This window comes from Cataglyphis hispanica, chromosome 12, assembly GCF_021464435.1.
Source record: "Cataglyphis hispanica isolate Lineage 1 chromosome 12, ULB_Chis1_1.0, whole genome shotgun sequence".
NCBI lineage: Eukaryota > Metazoa > Arthropoda > Insecta > Hymenoptera > Formicidae > Cataglyphis > Cataglyphis hispanica.
This window is the reverse complement of record NC_065965.1, coordinates 5,162,134-5,189,907: the sequence shown is the minus strand read 5'-3', so window position 1 is coordinate 5,189,907 and position 27,774 is coordinate 5,162,134. Positions and strand designations below refer to the sequence as shown.

General features: G+C 37.4%; 3 protein-coding genes across 7 annotated transcripts in view; 1 reads left to right on the top strand and 2 right to left on the bottom strand.

Annotated features, from left to right (window-relative positions):
* The window catches only part of LOC126853628 (cadherin-99C), a 103,017-nt gene extending 76,783 nt beyond the window's left edge, over nucleotides 1-26,234 (bottom strand). Inside the window, exon 1 of the mRNA XM_050599495.1 lies at nucleotides 26,087-26,234. Within this exon, the coding sequence (XP_050455452.1) occupies nucleotides 26,087-26,089 (3 nt within the window). The 5' untranslated portion in view covers nucleotides 26,090-26,234. The remainder of the gene's footprint in view (nucleotides 1-26,086) is intronic.
* The window catches only part of LOC126853696 (50S ribosomal protein L1), a 34,153-nt gene that overhangs the window by 2,774 nt on the left and 3,605 nt on the right, over nucleotides 1-27,774 (bottom strand). Inside the window, exon 10 of one of the 4 annotated variants that reach the window (XR_007687990.1) lies at nucleotides 26,087-26,255. The gene's annotated coding sequence lies outside the window, so the exon portion shown is untranslated. Of the gene's footprint in view, nucleotides 1-26,082; nucleotides 26,256-27,458; nucleotides 27,723-27,774 lie in introns of those variants that run through there. The other 3 variants (XM_050599689.1, XM_050599688.1, XM_050599690.1) reach the window with 3 other exon arrangements.
* LOC126853732 (uncharacterized protein C15orf61 homolog) lies at nucleotides 1,030-6,677 on the top strand. Of its 2 annotated transcripts, XM_050599762.1 has the most exons (5): nucleotides 1,030-1,440; nucleotides 3,053-3,201; nucleotides 4,298-4,541; nucleotides 5,160-5,234; nucleotides 6,459-6,677. In XM_050599762.1, the coding sequence occupies exons 1-5, from the start codon at nucleotides 1,431-1,433 to the stop codon at nucleotides 6,479-6,481; spliced, it is 501 nt and encodes a 166-aa protein (XP_050455719.1). In that variant the 5' UTR covers nucleotides 1,030-1,430; the 3' UTR covers nucleotides 6,482-6,677. The 2 variants fall into 2 exon arrangements, with proteins under 2 accessions (XP_050455719.1, XP_050455718.1); XM_050599761.1 differs by lacking the exon at nucleotides 6,459-6,677 and having other exon boundaries at nucleotides 5,160-5,390.

The following is a 27,774-nucleotide window of genomic DNA, read 5'->3' as shown; positions in this document are numbered from 1 at the left end:
CTCCAAATCAATATCTATTCGCGACGAAAAACAATATCAGAGATCGATTTTATTGTGAAGAGAGAAGAAAAAAATATATAATTGGGACATATAATGAGCGTAAAAACGAAAGCTATGACATGAAATGTCAAACCTTATCTCAGAAACACATGATCTATAAATTACAAAAAATCTCCAACTTATTAAATATCGCTCAAGATTTCTTTACACTGCACTTACTGCTGTAAGGATATTTATTTGACGATACTGAAAATATTATTTTGGATATATAGCGCAGATACATATGACTTTTTACTATCATTATTCACGGCATACAGTGCGATCGCGTTTATTTAAAAATGTCATACCAAAAATGTTTTGCTATCCTTAAAAGAAGAGACATTCCGTCACGCCAACAATACCGCCCGATGTAAACACGATCGAAAGAAGAAAAAGGGCTTGCGCAGAGGGAACAAGATATACCGCGAGTTCGCTGAGAATGATAGCCCGTCAAGGCTGCCGCTGCTTGACAGCCTGACCTCGTGCCACGAGGCCGCGACGTTATATTTACCACCTGGAAGTGCTTAGAAGAAGGTTCTCATCCGCGTTCCCTAATGGTCTATTATTGGCCGGTCTATTAAAGGGAATATGCTTGAGCGAGGACCGTCACGCCTGTCGCGCGAAAATTACAGGATAGCGTTACGTTCGCGACATGGTGATAAAACGCAACGTGTAACAAATTTATCCCGAGACATTATAATCTTGACTTGCACTTTAATATGTTAAGTACAGGATACACGATAAAATTAACACGTCAAGTGTTCCTTAAATATGATGAGAGTTAACTAAAATAATGCAACAAAAAAGATTTCTATTTTAAAAGTTTTTCAAAATTACTTTTTCTATAAATAAGTGCAATACTATATGTAATATTTTATATTTTAATATTAAAAACATTTATATTTTTCCTAAATAAACTTTTATTATGAAATATCTCGGCAAAAAAAATATAGAATATGATTTAGATATATGATTTTTTAAGTGCAACAAGTTAAATATTAATGTTGTCATAATTTATATTTCTTTCTGTTTTAATTTTGTTATAAGCAGTAAAAAAAAGAATTAAAACAGAGTAAACACAAGAAGAATCTTTCGAAAAGACCGCCAAACGAAATCGATACTGAACGACGGCGCTCGTGAGCCTTCTCATGCCGACATGTGATCATTAGCATATGCTGCGTAATATCACAACTTCACCTTCATAGAGAAAAGAAAGAAAATATCAATATATACGTCATACACAAGAACACGCGCGCGCACTAAATGAACATATGTACGGTGCTTGTATGAAATTATCAAGTGCAAGTAAGATCCAAGTGACAGCATTAACTGGATCCAGCGACTGTAACTGACTGTAACTACATCTGTTCGCCAACAGGAAAATCGTACGCATGCGTAAAAGTGAGTACCACTGATACCAATACACTTACACAGATACACGATACACTTTCAGCAGCAAAGTATTTTTATATAAATTTTGCTTGCAAATATTTATTATGCTCATATACAAAATTATTATTGTGAAAAAAAATTAAGATAAAATATTAAATATAAATAAGATAATTACAAAATACATTATTTGATCGATAGCAAAAATATTGATTAAATGAACTATACTTGCGTACAGATATAAATTAGCAACATGATTCTTCGATTGCGCGATTGTACTAATAAGAAAGAATTAGATCGCGGAAGGGGTTATCGCTCCATCGTAATTTGCCGCGCGAATAAAAGCGAAGTTCAATCTATTGTACATGATTACAATTGTCTGACTATATTATCTGATATATCTACTTTCCATATCGCTGCTTAAAAAAAAAAAAGAATCGCGAACGGATTGTAAATAAATTTTCCTTGCGCGCTGCAGCATCGATAACAATTGCGCGCGATCGTGATAATACGATCAGCATTTTTCCGAAAACGATCGTTTATCAAAATTACAATGGCAAAAAAAAAAAAAAAAGAAAAACGCGCGAATTGGAACTAAATAGCTGCGTGCCGATTGTAATTTGGCTTCACAATTATGAAAGCCGTCATTCAAAGTATTCCTGGAACTTCGCAACTTCATCTCCGATGAAGCAATCAAAATCGCATAGCGGCAAATTCATGCACGCTGATGCGCAACAGTTGACGTGCACCATTAATTACGTTGTTGCTCATTCCGACGCTCTGACGCCGCGAACACGTGTAAAAGACAGAAACATTAACGTTAACCGCGATCGCGCTTCCACCGAGCGATTGTATTGAACCTTGTTAACCTTGACATTTTGAGCGGCTCGCGTTTATTTTAGAAAGGTAGAATTTTAGAACGATACACACCGTGACGAATTTTTAGCCCGCGGATCGATAAGCCATACTATTGAGTATTGATGCGATTCTGTCACCATTCTATTTATGCAAGAACACGCAAACCCTCGTATAAGTATGGTCGCTACTTTCAGCTGCACGTTCTCGGATTAATCTAACTGTGGTATATTCTGTGTGGTATATTTTTTTGACAGAAATATTGGATTGGATGCCGTATTGTCTTTCTTGCAATATCTTTTCCCATCTTCCGCATTTGATATTCCGATTGGGATTGTAATTAAATTTCTGCTAAATAGATTCGAAATAAATTTACGAATGCAATATTTCTTGTAAAACTCATTTGTTTAAAAGTCTCCTACACTTTCAATAATTTGAGAATTATTAATATCTCGATTTCAAATTCAATTTTTAATTATTTTCGGTTTTTCATTTTAATATTACTTTAATATTTTTCTTGAGAATATTTTACCAAATTCTTTTTTATTAAATGCTAATTATTATTCGAAGTAGGAAGAGTATAGATGCATATCACATTACATGGTCAAGTATCTTACAGTAACCTTTATAATTATGAAGGATATATACTTCTGAATATTAACTCGCTTTGGCTGCTTTTCACGATCTTTAATATTTAAAAGTCACCTATAATTTAGCAAAAAGATTATAAAAATTCTTATTAAATTTAATATCAACGAAAACTGCACAGATTCTATCGAAAAATTGGTCAACGAAATCCAATTAGGAATGATTATCAAGCCGCAAGTTGGACGAAGAATGCTATTCACCACGAGATATGCTAATTTCTGGGTTAAAATACTTCAGAAAAAAAAGAAGAAGAAACCGTTGGCGTCAGAGGTTAGTGTGCCTCTCAATTTCCCCGTTAATTAATCTGACCGCTCCCCTAATTATCCCTCGTGCTTTATCGAGAGAAATCTTCTCTCAGGGGATCACACGCGCACTTTCCCCCAGACATTTTCTTACGTAACAACGTCCGTGTTACAATTCGCGTGTTTCCATTCCCGCGGTACATCGCGATCGCACGACCTCAATAATCCTCGTGAATCTTCCCAGTCGGATGGATTCCAAGAATCCACCGTTTCAAACATTGCGTATTACATCGGGAGATTACGCGAACGCCGTTCTTTGATTATTTTTTTTTAATGTTCTAGCTTATCTCGAATCAAATTTGCGCGGTATATAATCTTTATTTAAAAATTTAGGATTCTGATATTTTTATCTTCTTAAATACAAGATAAACTCTACTAATCCCCGGTGCATTGTGAGTAAATATGATAGTTAAATCAACGTGTAAAAATCAAATGGATAAATATCTGCTAAATATAAATATAAATATAAATTTTTCAGTTATTATTTATTCATTCACAATAGAAACTTGATTTTTAGACGTAGAATATATAAAAATATTCTACTATTTAGTAAACTTTAATTTTTTCACTATATATATATATATATATATATATATATATATATATATCCTATTTATCGATTATTTTTTTAAACATCAGTTAATTCTTCTTACTCCACTGTGATGTAAAATTACTCCTGCCGGTGCAATTTAATCCCATGCTACGGTAATACGAAACGACAAATACACGAGTAATATGATCGGGCGTGTTGAAAAACGACATTAGCAATCGGATGGTATAGTTGGCGAGTAGTAGACAAACGCTCAGAATTTTAAAACCATATCGGTATTGATACTTGCAACGCGCTGAACGGATCAGTTCCTTTTTATGTAATCACGGAAAGCCGGAAGGGACACCAGCCGTTTGACGACACGGTGTCAACGGAGTGACAAGCGTATAAGAAAAAGATGTAACGGAATGTAACGGTCGTTATTTTGTTCCCCCTGTTCGCGATGATCCCTTCGAGCAGATTTCCTCGACTATACAAAGCGGCCTCCGCTTGTGATTGCGGTATAATACCGCAGGTCTTAACGAGCTACCTATTGCAAACCGGCGAGCCCCCCTGGACTTCGTACTTTGTCCGGTACGCCGACGTGGTGAACGATCAACGGGGAATGTCACACTTCAACTGGCCGGCGGGCGACAGTAATTACCATGTGCTTAGGACCGGCTGTTTCCCGTACATCAAGTATCACTGCAGCAAACGACCGGCGCAGGATCTTAGCAGCGAGGACAGATTCTTCAAGGCGATCAAGATATTAAACCTTGGTAAGTAGCCGGATGCTCGCCTCGAAAAAGAAATTCATGTTCGAAAACGCGACCTTGTTTATTTACGCTGATCGGATGCGATAAACTGACAAGCTCATAAATCCTATAATTACTACGAATATGTGGTGTCCCATAGAATCTCCGATATTAATTTCACAAGATTTTTTAAATACTTTGCTTTAATTAAAATACGGCGGACATTTTTTTAATTCGTCAGCGATTAAGATTGAAATAGATATTCATGAATTAAGCTCCCAAATGATGTTTAGTTGAGGTAGATAGTTTTGCGTCACCCGGTATGTATTTCTCTTGATATAATTGAAATCAATCCGTATCTAAAATAACGATCGGAACAAGGCGTCACGGCAGAAACCACGCGATATCACCACAGGCGGTCTTACTTGACTTAATTTCCGAGAAGAGACGTGTGGAACAGCAACGACGACGACGACGACGACGACGTCGTCTTCGTCGTCGTTGTCTTGTCACGGTCTCGTTTCATTGACTGCTCCTCCTCGATCTGGAATTAGCCATGGCGAACGGGTTGAGCAATGCGATCTCAGCGACAACGCGATAAAACCACCGGACTTCTTGCCTCCTTGCGTTTGTTCAATCCAGGTATCCCCACCCTGATGTACGGACTGGCAGCGACGCAGCTTATCCGACACCACGAGATCGTGAAGACGCCTCAAGGTGACGTGACAATCCACTTCTTGCTACCGGAGGACAAAGGCGCGCCGTACTAACAATAAGATCGCGACTAGTATCAATATTAATATTAATAATTATTCGAGTTTCCCATGTTTGGACTATAATGACGGACCTAATAAAATACGAAGCCTTAACGAACGATTGTTACATGTTTTTTTTTTAATTAACCACGTCGTGATGTTATTTATTAGTCCGGCGAATTCTCAAAATGCGGAACAAGAAGGGAATTAAGCAGCGTTCAAAACTCGGCCAGCTTTGTCATAAACATTCTATTTATCTACGACGGATGTTAGCGTTAACTTTTTTAATTGAAAAAATAGAAGATAATGATCCGGGATAGTTTTCTACGCAAAGGAATGCGATAGCTTGATCAAAATCAAAATTAGATAATGAGATCTTAATAAACAATAGATCTAATAAACAAAACGATAAAATGCAAAATGGCATTGCTTTGCAATAAAAGAAATTTAGAAATTTTTCTCAATACATTTGAAAAGAATTAATTATAAGCAAAAATAAATTTTTTTTTTTTAAGGAAACGTCGTTGTGTCTTGGTTACATGCAATCGCGAAGTCGAGCTCACAGAAAACGTACGTTCCACTTTTATAATTTCTTGCTCATTGTTTAGTTAATTTCAATAGATAGCACGTGCTAATCTCTGTAGAGCTTATTAGTCAATTAAGATCAGGAAGGCGTTCATTAGCGACAAGATCAGTCGCGTGTAAATTTGCGGGTTCCACGTCAGACTTCGAAGGATTTAAACAGGAACGCTTTTACATGCTTCGGCGACGCGCCGATAAGACATGAAGTCTTATTTAATGAGAACAGCCGCGGGCGATTCGTACCTAGAACAAGGTGCGAACGCGCATAGTTAACATTAAAGCGGCTTTCTAATTAGCTACTACTCGCGTTTCCCGGCTTGATGATGCATTAACTTTGTCGACTCGTTTATCCGCCCCGAACTTGTTTGCATGGAGAATATAACGTACGATAATGAAAGCTCCCGTTGCCGACCATTGACATTTAAGTCCGCGATTTATACGAGTGTCGAGCGCGATGCATAATAATTCGTTATAATTATTATGGCTATGGGTGGATTACGATCGGCGAGAAAACATCCTCTCATTCGAACCGATCGATATTGTAATGCCGGATATATCGCGGTAAGACAAGTCACTTCTAAAGGACACGCTCTGTCAGTTACAGATGTGATTGCATATTGCCCGTAACCCTCGGCGATGTGCTCAAAGTATGCAGCTGTGCAAAATAAATGTGATCTGAACTTGGTGAAGTATCCTTGGTAAGATATACTCAAGAGATTTGACTCGCAATTATTTCTTCATAGCTTTAAGATGCGTTTATAAATTCATAATTATACATTCAATTTTCGTATTGCTCATAATTTAACATTTTAATTATTTTCGATCTCTCTTATGAATAATACTTTGTGAAAAATTTTATGAAAAAGAAATACAATAATTTTGAATTTTGTATCACATTTATAAATTCATGATTTTTATTTCTATTGTAATAATAATATAATTTTAGGTTTTATTAATTTTGCCAAGTTTAGATTTAAAATATTTTGGCTTATAAAAATATGCATAATAATTGCAATTACGTAATATTTTGCTCTAGCTAATAATATCTTGATTATATTCTATCAAAATATATATATATATATATATTAATAATAATAGCCATTTTGTACACGTCGAACTTGGAAATCAATGTAGCGAAAATAAATACAAAAAATAAATACAGAAAATCCGCAGTGAGCTGCAATTTTGTTTGGCAAATAGGTCAGATCAAAAATGTTATCAGTATTACAGGCGCAGTGATATTTAAATTTCACGTAACGCAGGCGACAGATAAAAATTCATTAGCGAACTGTGAAATATTACGCAATGACATTTCGAGCCTTTTCCCATTTACGATTGCACTTGCGAAAGTTTTCGTCGTTCAAATCGACGCCATCACATGGCATGTATACACGCACACACTTCTCCGAATGGCTATTTATCATTCGATGATTATATCGACAAAAAAGAAAATAAATAAAAGCCGAATAAAAGTATTAATTAGTTGCTCGCTTTCACATTGGCATTTTAGCGGACTTTCACCAATCTGTACTTTTGCATTTGTCAAGGATAATGTCTTCGAGCTTGCCTTTTTCGGGAGAAACAATATTCTCGTTCTCCATTTCCATTAACGAAGCGTAATCTGAGTAGCATAAGCAAGGTCCAAAACGACCGAGTGAATTGTATTTTTCTTTGGAACATAAAGCTGACTTTATCATAAAGGCAATTACGAAACACAAAACATGGGACTATTTCAAGATATGAAATATTTAAGCTCGCATGTGTAAGATTCTTATTTGTGATAGTACTTTCAAGGACTTAATTTCTACGCTAATAGAATTAATAGATTCAAGGAAAAACAGTTAAAGTTATTAATATTAAGGAAAATTATAATTTTTTTGACAACTCGTACATATTTGCAATTTGTTAGAAAAACATAGCGAGATAGAAAATGTCAGTTAGAAAATAGTAAACAGCAAACTTTTCTTTTTTTATGGTGACCATTTTTATTTCATGGATCAAGTTCAATGAACTAATATACTCGTACTTGGTGATTATTAGTCGATTCGAATAACTCGAATATCCAGCGATCATAAAAAATATCTGGTATCTGATAGATAACGAGATTTCTAGAGCGATCAAAAATCTTATAACGCTGGATCAGATCATTTTAGATTCCTCAGATTTCTTCAGATGATCATTAGATAGGAGGACAACCGGAGAGGAAAGAAGAAAAGAGAGAGAGAGAGAGAAAAAGAGGGAGCGGGTGAAAATTTTACGAGGCTCGTTAGGAGAACTAGTTATGCTGATTATCAAGTTTACATATCGAGGAAATATGCAACTAGCACATATTAATAGCATCGCGCCCAACAACGACGATAAGGACGACGATCACACCGACTGCGTCTGTCGCAGGTTCGGAAAAACGATAGTACCTCGTTTTCACGAAGATTATAAGAGGGTGAGGATAATGATAATAGGCCGAGTCGCGCGTACCAGAATTGAGCGGCGTTGCAGTCAGTGTTAAATAACACCGCCTAACGACAAAGGAGATAGGATAATAGATAGGAACGGAGGAAGCCGATTACAAGTAGTATTGCTGCGGTTCTACTTCCTGCGCAAAGCGCGAAATGCCTCCCGAGCGTTTCTTTCCTAGTGTAGACCATGCAACGGCGAATCTTAAAACAGATTCTGTACAATAATAATATAAAACTTACGAGATACATATTTACTTGTGTCATGAATAATGTGTGTTGAATGATGTCTTGAGCTATGAGAATTAATGTCAAAAAGAGGAATTATTATACATGCAAGATGATCTGTAAGAATTATTTGTCTCTATATACAAAAAAAATTTTTAACCGTTTCCTCGGTATTATTTTTTTGCAAACTCTTGGTTTTTTCCTCCTGAGATTTTCACGCAACGCAACGCACGTGTTATACAACAACTGCGTACGTCCGAAGCGAGATGAGCTCTCAGCATATCCGCATCACGCGCAATTAATTTCACGCGAGGCTCACGAGAGCTCGATTTGCATGTCCCGACGACCACGGCGCTATTTTCAAGATAGTATCTGCTCGTAACCAGGAACCCACTGCGATATTAAACGCTTCAACAGGTTTCGAGCGTTGACGCGTAAAACTCGAGAGACGAAAAAACGCGAAAGTTATTACGTATCGTAAATATAAAACAAGTATATTTTAAAACGGCTAAAATTAATGTATTGCTTCAGATAACTTTAAGAGCAACTATTGACAAATCCGATCGAATAAAATAAAAACAAATGATTCCTCATAAAGTCAGAGTTTGTGGGCAATAATTTTCATGCAGTTACGACTTTTAACTTGGATTGCGAAAATCTGAGTTCATATTTAAATTTAGCAGCATCGAGGCACTTGAATATCAAATCTCGTCAAATCGTGCTAGTGGAGATACTATTTTTGTACAACGCGCACATGTATCTGTATACTGTAAGAGTTATATAATGTGTTACGCTTAAATAATCATATCGTTGAATTTACTTCGTCGAGCGTTTTCGCCACCGTGAAGTAACATACTTGCTCAGCGAATATTTCGCGACAATGTCATCGCATATTTGTTTTTGTTTCGCAGAGCTATACGTGACGTTTCGTCGTTTTCGCACTTTTTAGAATTTACGCAAACCTACTTTTCAGTGTGGAAAGAAATGGAGCAACACATGCGCGGTGTATAAAATAATAACGTACCGGAACCAAATAGATAACATCAGCAGCCGTGTGCATCCGGGAGAGTGTAGACAAACGCCCAGGGAGATGAGGGCCCTGATCTCGGTTTAACATCTTTTTTTAAAGGCATGGCTTTTACATGAAAAATAGTGAGCAGTTTTATGCTGAAAGCTGAGAAATGGCTTTTAAATTTTTCGCGGAGAAAAAATGGAAACGGTATCTTAATAAATTCATAATAAAAATATATGTCCAAAATTATTAGTCACGTGATAAATTAATTAGGTTTATACTTAATATACATACTTAATAATAAATATTAATATCTTTAGAACGTATTATGTTTGCAATAAATTCGCGGTTACAAAAATCCATCCTTAAATTAAATTAAATTCTTTTGTTCGCCTGCAACGTCCTGTAAAAAAAAAAAGCTATCTAAATATCTTTTGTTTCTCTTTTACTGGAAAATTGATGGAAAGCCGAGATATGGAGAGAGAATTTCAAAGATCTAAAAGCATTTCTACCAAACGTATCATTATCGCACTTCATTGCACGTCACAACGAAATGAATCGAAGTGTACACTGTATATCGGCTGGATCAAGAGTACGCTTGTTGATTTATTTATTAGTGCACCATCTTCGGATGCACACACATGGGAGCGTTACAAGCGGATACGATCGCCGGTTCGATGAACGGGACGATCCACCGTCCCTTATCTCGCTCGAAGCCCGAGCATCGCGAAGGCAAGTTAATTTTACCGTGAAGAGAGGATGAAGCCTTCCGGGCACTCGCGAATAATCGCGCATCCTCGAGGAGCTCGTGAGTCACGGTCGGAATTAGGAGCATCGATCCGCTATACCGTTTTCTCGATCGCGTCAAGACTTCGTTTCCGGCCGGCTTCGTCGAATCCGCGATAGTCACCGCCGATAGAAAGAGAGAGAGAGACACGAGCAGCCAAGCCGCATGTTGATTTATCATGCTCGTTACGAACGTCTACTACTGAATTCGCATTGATTTATGCGCGTCTGCAAATCAAGCGCGAAATAGAATCCTTCTTTTCGCCCCGTGCGCGTTGTTTCCACCTTCGCATCCGCCGCCGCGAGTTACACGCGATCGTGCGCGCCGATAACGGTATCGATAACTGATGCATTCTTCCTTCGCGGCCTGTAGTTAAGATCGTCGATCTAGCGATTACGAAATGTTGTGTAACACGTTGCGTTTCGTTGATTACATTGACAAGGTGATTATTTACGATTAGAGCGAGGGGGCTCTTTCGCGCTCGAGCTATTCGAAAAGATAATCTATCTGATCCGGCGGATTCAACCCGCGGAACGAATCGCTTAATAGTATCGCATTGCCAATTATGTGTGTTAGCTTTCTAACGCATAATTTTAATGTCATCTCCGATGTTAATATTAAAATGTCAGACAAAATATATCAACCGTATAAAGACTGTTCGCATGCCGAGAGGATAAATCTCTTTGATATTCCCGTTTGAAATTCCCTGTGAATTTGCGGTCGCGTAATTATCAATTATCTCTCGCGGGGGATTTATACAGGGGATCATCACTGCGAATAAAAGACGCGATTCCGCAAGAGCGTCGGCTATAAATCGCCGTGGTATTGGTTGCTGAGGGATAATGGAGAGGTCCCGCGCGTGTAATAAACGCGCGCGTTAAAATCGGGCCTCTCGCGTTTATCGTGCGGTGCGCACGCGGCGCGATTGCTTTACGCGGTGCCGGAAGTCGGACGGCGCTGGAAAATTGAATCGTTCATAAAGCGCGACCGGCTGTTATTATATTTCCATCGTTTTCATTAGATCCCCGCGAGACGAGCATTCCACCACGCGCCCTCTTCCCGCGACCCTCCCCGCCCTCCACGATAACGGCTCGTTCCTCTCCCGGTGCTAACTGATAATTACGTTTCAGCACGATGTGCGATAATTACACGGGGGACGCTTCAATAGCTGTATCTCAATCATTAACGTGGAAGCGTTTTCCGTTTGAGAAATTTCGAATTTACACTTAACACGTTGCGTTTCCGTCACGTGGCATAGGCGCAATAACGTAATCTCGAATCTTCCCTCGGCGCGAACCCTGGGAATGCGAGGTGCAATCGTTGACCGCACCTCAGGGTTTACGGAGATCCTTCCGCTTTACCCGAACGGAACCTTGGCCCCGAGATGGTAACTGAACACGGACGCAAATATCTCTTGATGCGCATATTCTGTCAGTCGGTTGATTACCTTTGATCTAAAATGCCTTTGAATATCTCTACAAATTGCAACATAGATCTATATCAAACGTCATCATAAATTTGCTCTCCCTTTTTTTTTCCAATCTATCTCTGCCAACGAAAACTAGACTTTCGAAGAGAGACAAATGTAAATATTTATTTCTTTAATATTTAATTATTATATAGTTTGTGATTAATTAACATCTGTCTTCGTACAGAAAGTTTTATAAAGTGCGTCAAAAAATTAGAAAATTGAATCTTTTTTTGGATCTTATAATATTTTCATAATTCTAAGTAAAGATATTTTCTAATTGCATTACTAATTTTTTCTTTTATTCTTATCACGTTTTTATTACTTTAGTCATTACTTTATTTATTTCTTTGCTTCTTTCTAAAAGCAGTTTTTTAAAAATAAACATAAAGTAAGAGAGAAAGTACAAATTTATAACTGATTTGCAAAAAATATTATAATTACATATACAAAAATATTACAATTTACAAATTTAAAAAAATAAATCTTTGAAAAATGAAACTACAAAATTTGACCAAACTTGTACAGACTAAATCTCTAATTTTTATATTTTTACTTTTAATATATCTTACACATAACTTAATTCTTGAATCATTAAATTCTTTCATAACACTTTTTTATTGAAAAATCGCGTTTTTCAAAAGTTCCATTACAAGATATATAATAATTATTATATACAAAATTATTAATTTGCATTTTTATTTATGAAAGCCAAACAGCATGAATGTGCGAGACGTTTGCGTGAGTCACAGTAACGAAGAAACGTGATGCAATAATCGGATCTCCCGCGTGTCTCCTTCGAAAAAAAAAAGACTTAATTAAGCCGAATTTAAGTTTAAATGACGGCGGAACGAAAATGAGTACATCGTGGTGATGGCGCACGATAATCGCGCGACATTGCGAGTCTTCTCGTCGCTTCGCTAATTGGTGAAACGCGAGTGGCAGCGTTTACTCAGTCTTCGCTGCTAAAATTACGTCGATATAATTAATTGTCGTTGCTCGTTACGAGGGGAAAGGGTTCGGCGGCATTGCGAAAATCCCGCCGGAGAGTAATTAAGCAAGAAAAGAAGAGGGAACACCATCTCGCATTACGCACCGTAACATGAATCTGTCCCGACGACAAAGTTCGGCGAAATTTAACGACGGTGTGTTTCGCAAAAACCGCTGCACCTACCGCGTTTACTTGCCGACTTTTAATTATCCCAGCCCACCATTCTTAAATCTTGCCCGAGATGTGCCAGCCAGTCTCACGGGTTGTATCGTGATTTTCACAAACCGCGCTGCTACTTTTAACGAGAATTCATCGAACGCATGAAACACTTTATAATTATTTCTCAACATCATTTCAATTTTCAAAAGAAAATAATACATATTGATGTAAATATAGTGTGATGTAAAATATAGTATAACTAGAATTATATAAGATATATATAAGATATACAATATATATGTATAATTTTAATTTATTTATTATTTTGTTAAAAATCTGAGTAATGTAACTAGAAGTATCCTTGCATAGAATTATAAAAATATTATAAAGCTAAAAATCTCCCTCAATTCTTTCTATTTTTTTGTCTTTTTTTGTAAAATAGGTAATAAGAACAGATTTTATTTAATTACAAAATGCTAATAATTAAAGGTTAAGAAAATAAAAATCTTTATTTAAAATCTACATTTTTTAAGTCTAAAATTAGAAGTTGCAAAAAAAATTTATGTTAACGATAATACAGGCGGATCTGGCAAGTATTTATTAATTAAATAACCAATTATGCGGACGGGTGTACATAACACAAGAGTTAATTACTAGCGTTAAAGAGGTTTGCGCAACGATGGGAATATTTAGGTGTTCAAACACAATATTCTGGTTTCTGTTTTTCTCGCAAAAAACGTTATCCCATGTCGGGACCATTTTCGTACAACCGCGACTTAAAAAAAAAACCTAAAATAATTATTTTTAATATCGAAATAAAGCCGATTCCGTCATAGTCTTGTGATTTTGTGAAAAAGTTATATTACATACTGCCAACTGATTTATTGTACTATTTATGTTTTGGCGAAGGCGCGCGCGCCATAAATTCCGCGTGTCTTGTTCTTGACTCGCGCGATCTCTCTTCCGGTTCTTCTTCATTCAATCGCGAACGTGGGTGTCATACGCCGATTATGCGGGATGAGTATCTGCATGCGCTCGCGCTATTACACTTCTCAACTACAAGGAACAATGCCATTATATTCCCGCCCTTCGAAAGGCACGCGGATGTATCTATGGTACCATTGTACCGCCGTGGAATAAAACGAATCGGCAACGAGATCGGCAATGAGATAGACGGCGAGCATGGCTGCTCTGCATAGTAGTTTATGCGCCACGCAACTATAAGCAGCCCCGACGATGACTTATTCGAAGCGTCGAAGCTCCCTAATGAGGGTTTCTTCTCGCGAGACGTTCCATATAATGGAGATATCTGTCGCTCGTATATATTCCAAACATCGAGGACCGAATTTAACAAATCTTTTCCTTGTGCGATACAAGCTGACTCAGGGAATCGTCTAATCTATTGTCATTTTAATTTAATTTTAAATAATTATGATCGAATTTAAATAATTATTACACGCGAGAAAAGGATTTTAATAGGCGCTTTGATGGAAAATACATACGGTCGATTTAGATTTTCTCTGTTCGATATTTATTTCTCTAATTTTATTTAAAAAATATTATATTTACCACTAACTGATATATGCTAATGAATCCACGTTTCAACACAATAAATACCGTAGCGCAATCAACGCGATACGTTAACGATAACAAGCCAGAATTTAAAGAATGCCTAACGAATGGATCGATGACATGTGTATGTATATGTGTATGTTTATGAGATTGTAGATTGATAAGAGCGACACTTGACTGATCGTCAATATCTTAATCACGGATATCACAATGCGACGAGATCGTTAAAGATCGCTTACGAAATAAAATTTCTTGGAATAAGAAGGCTTGAAATTATTTTTAACAAGGAACAATATTTTAATCCAACAAATTTGTTTTTTTATCGTTATATCGAAAATTTTCTCTTTAAAAAAGCATTGGATAATATTTGTAAATCTTTTATCAACTCGGACTAACAATAAGTGTATTGACAAGAATCGCCAATAATTTCCACAAATTAAAAGTGATTCGGAATAAATGATCTTTTCTTATTCGATATATTTTGCGATAAGCAGTTATAGGAGTTCGTTATTTCGTTCGGCGGACGTCCAATTATCCTAGCATTCCGTACGAGTTTGATTTATTTTTCGACTTGCTGCCGCAGTACGTCTATGCGTCGCGAGGCGCCGATCCTGATACACATAACCGACTAATCGAGACGCTAATTACAGGCACGCTCGCGGGCATCGGATCGTTAAGTCGAAACGCAACCGCAACGTTTTCATCTTCGTTCCGAAGCTTCGCAATTACAAGATATGCGCGCGGACGAGTGCTTTCTCGAGCGCGATCCGAGAATAACACGAAGACTGGTATATCGAGCTACGCTCGCCGGGCTGAGAATAATTGAAACTACGCATCGGTGCGCGATTTCTTCTCTCGTTGCGTTCCATAAGAAACGACGAATCGCATGATAAAGAGAGCAGATCTCGCGTCGATCGGATCCGGAAGCGCTTTCGATATCAACACCGGAATAAAGAAACAGCACCGGAAAATCTTTTCGCCGAATGATATATATACGAGATATCATGAAATCTCCAAACTTATGTTTAATAATTAACAAATTTAAATTTTGCGATAGTAATTTTGATGATTTTTTTCGGTCTACTTTTTTATTCTTTTTTATGAGCCATTGCGAGAATCTAGATAAACGTAGTTAATAATACCACTTTAAGAACACGAGATACACATCAGCTGACTCTGGACAGTTCGAAGTCTGAGCAGATTTCTGAGTAGATCCTTAAATCCTTTTTGTATTCGAGATAATTTTTCGTCACGGTGATAATTGAAACATTATCTTTAAAAATCACGCTACAATAATTGCAGTAATGAGTGACGAAATGTTTAGAAAAAAATAAGTAATTTCCAAATATATATTTCTGAATGTTTGTAAAAGTCTTTACAAAAAAAATTACATATATATCGGAATTAAAATAAATTCGCACAAATAAAAATTAAATAATAAATTAAAATTAAAATTAAAATGAAGAGATATACGACTATACAGCAAAGAGAGAAATATTACTTTGCTGTACATATGATCAGAGAAAGTTTGGCTTTATCCTCGGATATAAATCAGCTGTTAAGACGATCGATTGACACTTCAAAGGAGAAAGCGGGGATTCGCGCAGTTTCTCGTTGCATTCGAGCGGTCAAATTTTTGGCAGTCTTACATTCCGTTTGCCATTGTACGTGTAAAGAGACGAGAAAAAGAATCTTGGAGGTCGATCGACATAGATCGTAGATGAGCCTATTCGATTGCACGTTCACGACATCCAATTGTCAGCCCCCTTAAAATTCACATTCCTACGGTGGGAATTTTATGTTCACGAGTTCGTTTCACGCGTTTATCCATCTCTCTCCCTTACGTTCCTTACGCTGATAGACTCTCTTGTAGTCTCTTCCTTCTTATCCTGCATCGTATCGTGCACCTGGCTACCTGCTCTACGACCTGCTCATCCGTTGATGCGCGCGGCTGGCAACTGTGCGGTTGAAAGCGGCATATACATGTATACACACATATACGCGTCTCTATATAAGAGATTAAACTAGTAGTAAACTCGCCCGAGAAAACGCTTAGAGACGTGCCTCCGCACCGGGGAGAATATACTTTTTTTATCATTTTGATGCATTGCGTCTCTCAATCGTCGTCCAAAGGCGGCTGATATTTTATAAACGTAAACGAAACCGTAACGTAAACATAAACGTAATTAATTCTACTTTGCAATTTAATTTCAAATGCATATTTGTACTCTTATATATATTCGAGAATCACTTTAAGTGAGTAAAAATCTCGAAAGTTGCTCTTTATATATAGCTTTTAAAATTTTCGGAGAGAAAAACGCTCAAAATAATAAACAAGAATAATTATAAAACAATAAAAAAAATAATAATAAAAATGATGATGTTAATATAAATGAAAAGCACACGAATTCATTTGTTCGTAAATATGAACATGATTATATGAGTGAAAAACTACGAGGTACAAAAATTAATATAAGCTATTAGAAAAAAATTCGCTGCGTATATATATTGCTTATTATCTTATAATTATTGATGCAATCGATATTTTAAATTTATACGCAGCAATCCATTACGCGGTTTCGATGACGTATCGACACGCGTCATGAAGGAGATGCACCCGGAAAATATGCGAATGTCATCTCGCTTTGAAACGGTAACTACATATGTAATTCGAAAAGGACGATTAATGCGACAACTCGAGTGAATGATAAATAATTCCACGGCGACGCGGATGTGCACGCATTCAGCATGGCAGTCGTTCCTCAACTACGGATTTATAACGTTGATTTATGACCGCTGCGAATAGGTATGGCGCGAGTACCTAATCACCAACATTAGCACGCATTAATGCACGTAGAAAGCATAGATTGATGTTTCTGTCTCTCTCAAGAGAGACGGAGAAAGGAAGAAAATCTGAAAGATAATTTAAAAATAATTTATACGTATCGTACAAAAATCGAGGACGTCGCGGAACATATGATTCCGGTAGCAGTCGCTGATTAAAACTTCGTAGAAAATATAGTTGGTAACTATTATATGTTGTAAGCAAAATACAATAGAATATTGAACTGTCGAAGAAATCAAGCATTAAACGGAAACTTTCTCAGATACTTGCACGATTTCCTCGTAATTATATTCCATATGACGTTTTCTCCCTGCTATAATAATCATTAATTATTATTGATTGCCAATAATTAGTTGTTTTATTATTGTAATTTCAATTTCTTCGTTATATTATCTTGTAATAATATATCATTTTGTGGCCTGCCCAAAATGACATATTATCTAAAATCGTGACAAATGCCATAAATCGTTTATGATATGATATACAATGATGTAACGGTTTTATCGCGTGAAAACGTTGGTCGCAAATTCAACATTCTTCGAATATTAAACCCAGCAGAAACAGCGGAATACCCGGGAAGATTCACACGCGAACCTTGCTAGAGTGAAGAAATCCGCGAAATTCGCTCCGATTGTACAAAAGTCGCGCGTTGCATCATCGGACGACACGGGAACGAACACGAATTCCGTGCTTACAAATCCCACGTCGCCGCGGGGTGCAACGATGCGAATGCGACGTGTCGCCGCTCCCTTACGCCGCATGTCCAGTGTATAAGTCGGACCCATGGGATGTCGTCACGTTTCTCGTTTCTCGTGTTAATACGCGAAGGACTTCCTCCTTGAGAGCGGAATCCCCGTGGTGGAAAAGTGGTCCCCGCGACGCTCGCGATCACGGCAATACTTTGCGACCTTTGCACAATCGACCCATTTATCTCGCGGCGATGAAGAAAAATCAAGGGCGATCGAGATGAAAAAATCGAGTGAGTCATTCGCGAATATAACGCTGGAATTATAGATACGCGATTATTTCGAGAGAGATAAAAGAATAATCGCGCATAAATAATCGGTCATGAAATTTCGAAATATTTGAAAAAATCGGAAAACCAAAAACGGAAAGTCGCACGTTACATTATTACAATATAAATCGAGTAAGAATTAAGTAAAAAGTTGTCGAGTGTCTAATATTAAAATTTAATGATTCAAAATTCACATGCAAGAATAAAATAATTGTACAAAGATTTTTTTAATTTAAAAATGATGATATTGGAAATAAACTGATATAAATTTTAGAATAGTTCTAACTGTGGAAGATGTTTGATCAATTCTTCTTTTAGGTACGTGATGTTCTGTCGCTTTCCTCCGTAGAAATCACGGTATATGCAATTAAAGATCATTACATCCGACAGTAATAGACGAAAATAATTTGCGTTAGTTTAATTCCAGAGATATTTAGCGATCGCGAGATGCATCAGCATTAGCATTATGAATCGACTTCCTCCTTCCTGCATGTATTTATGCATTAATCATATGCCGAAGTTATGTGTGCGCACGAACTCGGAAGATGATCGCGGTAAGAGAGTAGCAAAATAGATCTTTAAAATTACGAAAAGATCGTTAGAAATACTCACGCATGGAAAATTAAGCAAGCTAAGGAAAAAGCGCCAATTAAATCTTCATTATATGAATTTCTAAGTTCAAATAAAACAGTTATATATTAGAACATTAAAGAATATAACAAAAAAAAATATTTTTTTTATTTTTCGTCCTCTTAAAGCATTTATAAAATATAATTTTAAAAAATAGCATATTAAAAAGTAGGAAATACTTTCTTCACGATATATGTGCGTGCTCGGCAATCTTTATAGAAAGTTCAGTACTAGAAAACCATAAATAAGTAAACGTGTATTATCGAGAAGTATAAGAAAGTCGATGATATATTTCCTCTTTCTTATTCTCTTTCTTCATATCTTCATATATAATGAAAATTATATCGATGACAGGATCATGATAACGATACATGTTTCTCAATTGGCTTACTGCAATTTTCCACATGTCGTGCAAGAAATTATCTTGCAGAAACTACATCAATTTCCGGAATAACTCTTTAATAAGACTACGTTTTAATAAGACGAGAACGTTTTATAAGATTAATATTAGCTTGTGATATTTCAGTCAATAACTTCCCGTAAATTTGTGGGACGATAATATTCTCTTAATTTTTTGTAAAAATATTACAAATCAAATTTTTGACTATATAAATATAGATTTATCGCGATATCTTTATTTTACGAACTGTTATTAAATAAACGGAATGTAAATACAGACATAAATTTCAAATTCGTCGCGTAATCGATAAATGTATGTCACAAATATGATGTGTGTAAAAATAAAATTAACATTTAGATTAATATTTCAATTTTTACAAAAAAGAAATAATATACGGATATGAATCGTACTCGATTCTTTGGTACAATCTGGGGAGTGAATCAAAGATGACAATAGATTGAACAATTCTCGATAGATTATCAAACATTCAGAAACATGCCGCTTTTCTCTCTTAGATAATAGAAACGGGACGTCCTAATTTATGCCTCATTTACCGTGTACCTGTTGCACGGTGAGGAGAAGGTGTTACAGCACGTCGCGACCAGCTGCGTAAACCTGAACAGCAGGTAAGTGCAGAGGTCATGCGTAGCGTCAAAACGCCAAGGGGAAGCGCGATGGCGGCGTCGGACAAGGTACACGTGCCTCGTGCTGATGCTAAGTTACGAGAAACTAGTCGTAAATCGAGACGAGGTGCCTCGCCGCCGTGGGCGCCAATATAACGGTGACGGTCAGGTCGTCGGTGGCCTCCTTTTTGCGCGACACACGTCCCTCTCCGCGTTCCTCTTCGGCGGCTTCGGCGATTCCGGCGATTCTTCGCGTAACTGTACATTCGTGCACGTTGAGCCCCTTATCGTCATCGACCTGAGAAAGGCGCACGAATACCTGGTGTCGCGATATTATATATGCATAAATCCGAGACCGCAGAATTAATAGAGAGAAGCCTTAAGGCTCTCCTTCCACTTCCTGTCTGCTAGACCGAGTTATATCAGATAGAGATCGCACTTCATTCACGCGCAAGGAAAGGCACGAATATCAAAGAGAAGCGCGAATATTAGCGTGTAAATGAGCTCGTGAGAATATTACGGCTTAACGCTTTCCTTTTAAGTGATGTTGACGAAAAGTTGATACCATTTCAGATAGTAATAGTATACGCGAACAGAGATAGTGCGAGGTAAATGAGCCTCGGGCTGGATCTGTGCCTGTGTTTCGAGAGATCGGGATATGCTCGTTTACGAGATACCTGTCCGAGCGGTTAGCGATGCCGTCAAAAAGGGATCTTGAATCGCGCGTATGCGTTTTCTAGCTGTCGTAAGAATTCCAAGGAGAGCGTAGTAATCGCACCGATCAATGACGGGTTCTTGAATCACTTCCTGGGAAAATGAGCGAGTGAGAAGCGTGTAATTACGATTCCTTGAAAGCGCGACCAGATCTCGCGCTCGAGTATTGCACAATGATGACGTATGGAAGATCCGCTGTTTTTGCATCCGTTCTCTGACGAACGAGAGCTCGGAACGAATCGTGTCAGTCTCCGATCACGATGACTTTGAACTTGATTCAAGAGAACACGAACATCATGTGAAACTCTGAGATATTTTTAATATATATATAGATTATTTCAAAAAAGTTTACAATAATAGATTTTATTTTTGAAGAAATTAATTCCTTAATTTATTACGTTAGATAACTATATTAAATTTTTTTTAATTAGTTAAAAAAAATAAAAATCTTGTTTATTCTCGCTCTAACTTATCTGTAATAGTTAAAATCACGTTTATTAAATTTTATGATATTGCAAAAATTTAAATGTTTATGGAAATTTATAAAACAGGACATAAAAAAATCTTTGCGTTCATTAAAAATAATTATATAAACGTCAACTAAATGTTAACTTTTGGATTCACTTGCTTAAGTGAATCCAAAAAATTTTAATTTGTCCTCATCCGTTTATCAATTGCGAGCAGTGAAGTTAACGGAAAGAAAATATTAAATTATAATGTTGCATCAGCGTTTTACCGATCACTGTCGCGCGTTTTCTTACACGCGAAGACGCGCATTTTCTAACACGTGGGAAAGAAGTATGCATCATGCTGTAACCGCCATGAGAATTCACCTTTTGTTACGGTTACACATCCTTATATATTCCAAGAGAGAAGGAGAGTTTCGTTAGTGCGGATCTATATCTCGTTACGTGAGTTAATTTTCTTCGCACGGTCGCGGCGCTCATTAATAAATAAATTCAAGCTACGGTATCGTCGAGGAAAAATCCAACGCACGCGATCACGTGCGTATTCGAATAATATACACACCGAATACTAATGTGCAGATTAACGTTCGACGCATTTATCGATCGTCCGGTTTCGATCGCTCCTGTACGATTAATCATGACATTATCATCATCGCGCTAGCGAGATGAATCCGACTATCGCATTTTCCAAAGTTTAGTTATCAATTGCGATTTATGACGAATTTCAAAATCGATAATGACTACTGTCGCTGTCAATGTTCAGCACGACGAAGATTATTTAATACTTATATAACATCTCTTATGCAATCTTCCTGTTTACGCTACGACAGTCGATGCATTTATGAGCGGTTAGAAATACTAATAACTAATCTAAGCATATGCAAAGATTAATAAATTCAATCTCATTTGAATTTCGAGAAGCAATCAATCGGCTGAAAGTTAGTGGAAAAAAAATCACTTTAACTTTGTTCTACCCGTACTTGGGAGGAATATATATGAATTTATAATCACATTTATATTCTATATCACCTAAGAGTCATCAGATTTTAATTTAAAACGTTTTAATTAAATTAAGTATTTTAATTAAATGAAGCAAATAAGAATTATGTAATTATTATTTATCGCTTTAATTGATTATTGGCTATCAATCGTTAATTATTCAAGCGTAAAACTTTTGAATTGTTTACACTATATGCAGTTTCCTTTTACTATCTAATTAAGAAATCTCTATTTCCTCGATACGCATGATTTCCGATTCATCGAATAGCTTCGTATTAAGACGAGAATCCTTTTCACTGTAGCTAGAATGCAGTTGGACGCGTTAATACAACGAACGGACGCGTTGTCATCGTCACCCAGTATATATCTCGCGAGGGAAGTGAGTAACAAGAAGAACCGGTCGACCTGGCACATAACCGCTTCGTATGCTGTCATTTTTCCTTAGCTGATATACCTGCTTCTCTCCCCTCTCGCCCACTTCTGCTGTCTCGCGTTTCTGCTCTCGCCCATTCGGACTTTCCTCCGCGTGAATGTCACGCTGGCATTTTGCAAAGCGTGTCGTTAATAACTACTACTATTACTACTACTACTACAACTACTATTTCAGTTATTCCGCTGTTTTGTGACGATGATAGGATATTCGTGCGGTTAATATAAAAAGAGAAAACTTTGTATTGCAATTACAGATTTTGAGAATTTTGCAATCGAGTTCTCTAAAAGCGCGATATTTTATCAGAGTGTCCTGTTAACAAACCGCGTCCCTGATTTGCCGTAGACGCCTGAGGGGAAGAGTAAAAGGCTTTTAATGTTCTTCGAACCGACGTGAAATTTGCATTGATCTCGCAATTCTCCACCGAATACACGATAAAGAATTCACGGTGTTCGTAGAGAGAAAAAAAAAGGGCTTTCTGTCTGTGCCTGAGAGCTAACTATAAGAGCAAGGCGCGATTGCTTGATCGGGTTACGTCAAGACCCGTATATCTGTCTCGCTTGGAGTTTTCTCTGGTGCAGATTGAAATACGTTAGAAACGGTATTACCCGCGATGTATCCGATCCCACGACACACGAAGAGGTCACGCGGAAGTTCACCGAGGGAAATTCGCGATCTTATGAAAATCGTCGATTTGCAATTTTCCGGCGAACGAGCGTGGAAACGAATGAGGGAGAAAAATATAGATATAAACTTGTGTGTCGCAGCGAATTGTGTCGGCACGCAGTATATTATGAGACGTAATTATTGTCTACGAAACCTGCGCGTGTCGATCGCGACTCTGCAGGGGAAAGTCGAAGGGAAGGAAAACGCCGAAGCGTTACAGAGACACGTAGACTCCCACAAGGCTATCATTTGCATTCGCTTCTGAAGCCGGGTTTTCGTGGCGATCTGGCACGCATGACTGGATCGCGTCTCTAAGGCACGCGCGAATGCAAAACCGTAATTTCGCAGCGTGTGTTAATAAAACGTCCTGCCGCACTCGGATAATAATCTAGAATCGATCTGTTCATCGTCCGATTATATATCGATACGCGCCGCGATATATTAAGATTGCTAGTAAGAAATGCGTAACGTTTGCGAACATTTCCGACAGATTCATCCAATAAAGTATATTGAGCGAAATAATGAGAAAGAACGGCGTGGACTTGGATTATATTTATAATCAGTATTTTTCTCGTAAACTGCGTGCTTGCCCGCAAAATTTTACAGAACAAAATATCGTTTCATAAATTATTAATAATTTATTAATATCGAGGCTTTAAATTTTGTCTATACAAAAAATGGAGGAAACATTGCTAATAATAATGCATTAATAGTATTATTCAATTGTCTCTAATTCTGTCAAAATAATATGAATGGTTGCTCATCATAATATTACAATGAACAAGTTATTTTTTTTCTAAATTCAGCTCTCTTTTGCATAAATCATCCTTAGCGTTTCATAAATAAGATCTAACTAATTAGCAGCATCTTCGACATATACGCTTCTATCATATCGCCCTTCAAACTGCCTTTTACTGTCGACAAGAATTGCTAGACCAATTTATCGATCTCGGATATCGCCACATCGAAAGAAACATATCGTGACACGATTAAGGAATTATTGGTGCTTTGACCTTGCACATATCGCCTCACGATTCCACAACGTGCCGTTTCGCGAAATAATAGTACGTCAAAAATCTCGGCGAGCGACAGTCAAGGTTTCGACGGTTTTATAATTTCATCGATACGAATCATACGAGCGAGCGATTGCTCCTGCGAGCTTAAAATTCGTTTGCATGCGTGAAGATTGCTCTCAAATATCACGCGTTAAAGATATTTATAAAATATATTTGCAATATTAGCTATATATAATTATCACGTTTCAAAAATTTGTGTAAGTTTTACCAAATGATTGTCCCTCTCAAGCGATCCAGAAATAAAAATAATTTACTTAATTAAGAAAAAATTAAAAGACAAGTCAGCACATATTTGTAGATTAAATTTTGATACATATAAACTGACAAGCACAGATATTATCGAGATGGAAAAAAGGAAAATTCGCGAGTTGTACGATGCGCAAGATGTGCATACTTATTGAGAGTAAATTACAGATGACTGCTTATGAATTTGGATCGAGACTCGAGCGATAAACAACACGCAAGGATCCATCGGATCTCACGTCATGAAAAATAAATAGAAAAATGCAACTCATGTATGCGGCGTTTGCCGCAATATCGATGTATCGATCCACGAATTATGAGAGCAGAATTAATTTTAACTTAACGCAGTACGCGCAAAAAACTATCATATCAAAATAAAAAATTCTTCCAAGTCACACGATTATATTAGCCGCAACAATTGTGTGTAAAATAATAGTTTCCAAATTAGTTGCTAACACGGAACAGTACGCTTGACATTTCTCGCTGGTCATGATTAGTAACCACATTGTGGTGAGGACCAAGAGACACTTTCCACAGATGACTTGTCAACTTACATAAACGCTTTCTCGTCGTTAAAGTCTCGCCTCTACTACTAAATATTATGAACGTGATTGAAGATCGCGATGATTATTACTATGTTACTATGTTAGTTTCTCGAGACAGAAAACGGCGAGGGGGAGGATCTTCGGAAATGCCGAAGGTGCCACGCGCGTTTGCGTGTACGCCATAATAACGACACTCATGTTGCAAATTATGGATACCGCATACCAAATCCGGCTGCCGTATTCACCTTGCAAGCTCTCTCTCTCTCTCTCTCTCTCTCTTTCTCTCTTCGCAGTTCGCATACGCGAAATGAAGATATCAGAGTACGCCTGGACTTGCCGTACCTTCTCGACTTTTATTATAAGGTGCCCTTTAAACTCCGCGCGCGCACACGTGAGAGTAACCGCGTGCATAATTTTCATGAGCAATTTTATTCTTTCGTACAGTCTTTCTCAAAAATGCTTGAAAGATAATAAAAGCAACGCTTTACAGATGCAATTGCATATCATTTGCGGAAAAGACTTTTTGTATCGCAATAAAATATATATTACAACATTGCATTCGCAGGGGCTGTTGCTTTAATTACTCCGATCGAGTTTAACGAAAAGAGGGTAAAAAATGACTAAGAAATTGAATGCGATGCAACAATCTCGAAAAATACTATTTTCGGAAAGTAAATTCAGAATTTCGCAAATGAAAAATATAATTCAAAATATATCATCTGATATATAATCTGATGCATTTATAACGTAACAATAATGTGATCAAGCGCAACATTTTTCAAATGTTATGATTGTCAACTTCAGAGGCTGTTGTTGCATCTCAATTCCTCGCGGAACAATTTTTGCGAGTCATCAGATTCGATTTTGCGAGAGTGTACTTTATACCAGAGATGATCTTTGCAAACTTACCATGACTGGTGCACGTGTGCGCCTATATGTCACCTAATGCCGCAATTGTTGGTCGTCAAGCAGGGGCATGTCTACGAAGGAGGCAATCGGAGCGGTAGACGGTGAGAAGAAAACTTGAAATCGCTGTCTCTTACTCTCTCTCTCTTTCTTTGTCGTCGTTCGTTGCACCCTGCACAGTCAACACGAATCACACTATACGTAAACACACATGCACAGAGAGAGAGATAAACGCGCGCCGCGGTAAAGGCGCCAGCGCACACGCGTGCGCCTCCTTCACTTTTCCACTCACAGAGACACAGAAATTTTCGTGTTCTCGATTCGCGTGAAAATTTTCCCGCTTTCCCGAATCTCCGGTATAGTTGAAGATATGATTATAAACCAAAAAATTCCCGCGCTATCATCGGTATCAGTAGCGTTAAAGATCAATGATTAAAAAGGGAAACATCCCCTGACGACAATTATATTTTGAGTGATCCGTTTGTTCCCCTAAAAAGAACGCGACCGGTTCACGTGTATTATACAGTTATGCGCTAGTTAGAGGGCAAGAGAAGCGACGGACGGATTTTCAACCTGGCGGACACCGACTGAGCCCGCGACCGGCAGGTAGGTGAGTCGTCGCCCCTCTCCACACTCCGATCGCTCGTTCGGTGTGCCGCACCACCACCGGTCGCCGCTCACCGTGTTCTCCATTCTCATTTCCCTCGCTTCACTTGCCTCGCCGCTCCTTCTACTTCGTCCGCCTTTCGTTGTACGTACGCTCGTCTCTCCGCGGTCTCCCGCAGAGACGGCTCTACCGTCAGGCGAACTGGGTGAAAGTGCATCGTCGCGTTAGATTATACGAAGGCATTTGTATGTGCCTGCTTGTAAATACTTTCATCGAGATTCTTCCTGTACAGATCTACCGCGTCAATGTTCAACATCTCGTAAATGTTAGGATTCCGTGAAACGACAAATATTATTTTGCTGTATATAAATAATTATCTGTATTAAAATGTTAAAAAGTTCATTTTTGTAAAAAATTTTGCTAATTTTTTTGCGGTAGATTGCAATACTTTTTGTATCTGTAAAATTTCATTAAACTAATGAATATTTTCATGCATAGAAAACTATGTTTAAAAAAAAGAAAAAGAAGAAAAATTTCTATAAAAACATATCTCTGATATAAAGAACTTTATGAAATAAAATCGAATAATCCTGGTTTTTACCTTGAATTACGATTAATGCATTTACGAAGGCCTCATATTTGTAAAGGTTTTTGCGCACACAAAGGCTTCATATTAAGCTATGAGGCTATTTAGATTTCATCGGACTACACACACACTCACAACACACGCACGCACACACACTATATACATTACATATATACAAAACGTGAATTAAATATCTATGTATTTTCTCTCGTGGAAGCCTTGTGTGTACAATGGCTTGCTCGATGTAGAACTTCGCGATATTCACAAGCAGTAAATACATTTGCTTAGGGCATCGTTATCTCTAGTGCCGCCTCTGTCTACCTCCCTATGATCATCCGCTTATTAACGCATAAGTAGTAGACCATAGTCATCATGCCCCATCGGCGTTAACGAGATTATGTCCTGCATAATTATGCACTTTTCGTTGAAGGATTATTGTAGTCAAACTATGCAAGGGAACAATTACATAGTAATTACTTTATATAAATGATAATTATA